Here is a 2,987-nt window from a genome sequence, read left to right as displayed (position 1 = left end):
TTTTTTTTTTTTGGAGACATGAGTGTCACTATGTCATCCTTGGAGTGCTGTCGCAGCACAGCTCACAGCAACCTCAATCGCTTAAGTGATTCTCTTGCCTCAGCCTCCCAAGTAACTGGGACTACAGGCACCCACCACAACATCCAGCTATTTTGTTGCTGCAGTTGCCATTGTTGCTTAGCTGGCCCAGGCTGGGTTCGAACCTGCTGGCCTTAGTGTATGTGGCTGGCACCATTACCACTGTGCTACAGGTGCTGAGTCATGTTTTTCTTGTATAAAACTTCAATGCATAAATCTGTGATTTATTTTATCCATTTCCCTGTTGGGGACATTTGGGTTGTTTCAGCTTCCCAAGTAGCTAGCTCTACAGCTAGGGTCCTCAAACTTTTTAAACAGGGGGCCAGTTCATTGTCCCTCAGACTGTTGGAGGGCTGGACTGTGGGCCCTGGGATGAGTCGGCTGCTAAGCAGGACAGGCAGCGGTGGCAAAAACATCCGGCAGGCGAATAAATATCCTATGCAGGTTACATGTGGCCCGCGGGCCATAGTTTGAGGACACCTGGTCTACAAGTCTACATTTTTTAATGTTTTATAAGCAATGAGCTGTGGCCCTCCAGTTACTATGAACTTTCTTGTACGTGTCTCATACTATATGTATGAATTTCTCTAGGAGGGGAACTGTTGAGTCAAAGGGTATGCATGCCTCCAAGTTTACTAGATAATGCTACTGTTTTCCAAAGTGCTTGTACCAATTTATACTCTCAACCACAGTGTTTAATAAGAGTTCTTGATGCTCTCCATGAACTCTACTATCTGAGTGCAGAGTGGTACTTCACCAGTTTTAATTTGCATTTCCCTAATGACTGAGGTGGCTGAATATTTTCTTATTTGGTCATTTGGATATCCTCTGTGGGGCATTCTTTCACTCATTTTTCTTTTTTATTTGAGACAGAGTCTCACTATGCCTCATTCTTTGTAGGTACTACAGCATCTCAGCTCATAGCAACCTCAAACTCTTAAGCTTAAGTGATTCTCTTGTTTCAGCCTCCCAAGTAGGTGGGACTACAGGCGCCTGCCACAATGCCCAGCTATTTTTTTGTTGTTGTTGTAGTTGTGATTTAGCAGTCTTGGTCTGGGTTTGAACCCACCAGCCCCAGTGTATGTGGCTGGTGCCCTAACCACTGAGCAATAGGCACCTAGTTTTTTTTTTTTTTTTTTTTTTGAGACAGGAGCCTCAAGCTGTCCCCCTGGGTAGAGTGCCGTGGCATCTCAGCTCACAGCAACCTCCAACTCCTGGGCTCAAGCGAGTCTTCTGCCTCCGCCTCCCAAGTAGCTGGGACTACAGGCACCCGCCACAACGCCCGGCTATTTTTTGGTTGCAGCTATCATTATTGTTTGGCGGGCCTGGGCTGGATTCGAACTCGCCACCTTGGGTGTAGTGGCTGGCGCCTTAGCCTTTTTTTTTCTTGAGATAGAGTCTCATCTCACTTTGTCACGCTCAGTAAGAGTACCATGGTGTTACAGCTCAGAGCCACCTCAAACTCTTGGGCTTAAGCGATTCTCTTGCCTCAGCCTCCTAAGTAACTGGGACTATAGGCACTGGCCACAACATCTGGCTATTTTTAGAGATGAAGTCTTGCTCTGGCTCAGGCTGGTCTCAAACCTGTGAGCAATCTAACGGCCTTGGCCTCCCAGAGTGCTAGGAATACTCTTTTTTGCTATCACACTGTCCATGAGATGCAATTTTTCACTTATCAATTAAGCAGCAATACGAAAGTTTGAAAACAGTTGTGAGAAGAAAATAGGGAAGCACACATTCTCACTGTTAATAAGAGAATAAACTGGCCAAAACTCTTCTTCACAAATTTAAATGCCCATACTTTAAACCCAGTAATTCTAGAAGAAGGAATACATGTATCTCTACTTGGAAATATTTACGAAGAACTTCAAAAGAATGGTCATGGCAGATTTGTAACAGCAAAATTAGAAATAACTTAGAAATCCATCAGTAGGAGAGAGGGTAATTATCTATACCTAATCCTATAATAAAATTCTGCTCAACTGTGGAAAAGAAATTCGGTAGAACTCTACCTGCTGCTACAAGCTACAGTAGAGCAAAAGGAAAAGATCAATGTGCAAAAGTAAAAGATCAATGTGTTGCACAGTTATGAACTGTATCTTTCTACAAATATAAACAACTGGGAGCATATACAGTTATAAACTTGTAAGTTTTTAGATCATCTTGCTAAGTAAACATAGGAAACAAGGGCGCCTCCAGGAGAAACAGGGCTCACAGAGTATATATGTATCTGTGAATTCTTTTACTTTGTGCATGTAATATTAACATGGATCCAAATTCAAACATTTCAACCGGCTACAGAGTAAAAAGTCTTTTTGACCTGTCTGCAAGCCATTCACAGTTACTTCCTCTACAAGACAACTGATGTTACTAGTTTCCTGCGCCTCCTTCCAGACACCACCTAATGTTTTACTTTTTCACTCAAAATAAGTAGTTTAGGATACAATTTAACATAGATTAAATTAACAGTGGCCATACATGAATGATTGGCCCCTGAAACTTACTCATCATCTTCCTCCTCTCGCTTGTGTTTCTTTTTACAGTGAATGGATACACTGTTGAAACAAACAAAAAAACCCCCCAGTCAATTGGGAAATTTGAGACTCCCTGTAAGCTCGCTCACCCCCACATACCAAATGTCCCTCTCCTCGCCGAGAGGGATGGATACAGGTCACAGGGTCAGTGAGGTAATGTTGAGTGTCCCGACGAACCAGACACTGAAATCTAAACCTGCCATTGTCAAGTGAAGGGGAGACAGACCTGGGAGGACCAACGTGGGGAAGCCGCACTCGTGCAGGCGCTTTATTTCCACGCTCTCACTAGGACCCATGTCTGTCCCTCACTTTGTGGAAGAGGAAACTCACTGTCCGAGAAGCACTTAAAGTTGTCACCATCGGCGGCTGCGCCGG

The 2,987-nt window shown here is 43.9% G+C and overlaps 1 protein-coding gene across 1 annotated transcript in view; it reads right to left on the bottom strand.

Annotated features, from left to right (window-relative positions):
* Positions 1 to 2,908, bottom strand: part of CCDC117 (coiled-coil domain containing 117) — a 17,515-nt gene extending 14,607 nt beyond the window's left edge. The window contains exons 1-2 of the mRNA XM_012805192.2: positions 2,853 to 2,908; positions 2,583 to 2,633 (exon numbers count right to left, since the gene is read on the bottom strand). Coding sequence (XP_012660646.1) covers positions 2,583 to 2,633; positions 2,853 to 2,908 — 107 coding nt within the window. The remainder of the gene's footprint in view (positions 1 to 2,582; positions 2,634 to 2,852) is intronic.
* Positions 2,909 to 2,987: the final 79 nt, after the last annotated feature.

The sequence above is a fragment of the Otolemur garnettii genome, unplaced genomic scaffold (genome assembly GCF_000181295.1).
Source record: "Otolemur garnettii isolate 467f Iridium unplaced genomic scaffold, OtoGar3 scaffold00038, whole genome shotgun sequence".
NCBI lineage: Eukaryota > Metazoa > Chordata > Mammalia > Primates > Galagidae > Otolemur > Otolemur garnettii.
This window is presented reverse-complemented; position numbering and strand designations above follow the sequence as displayed.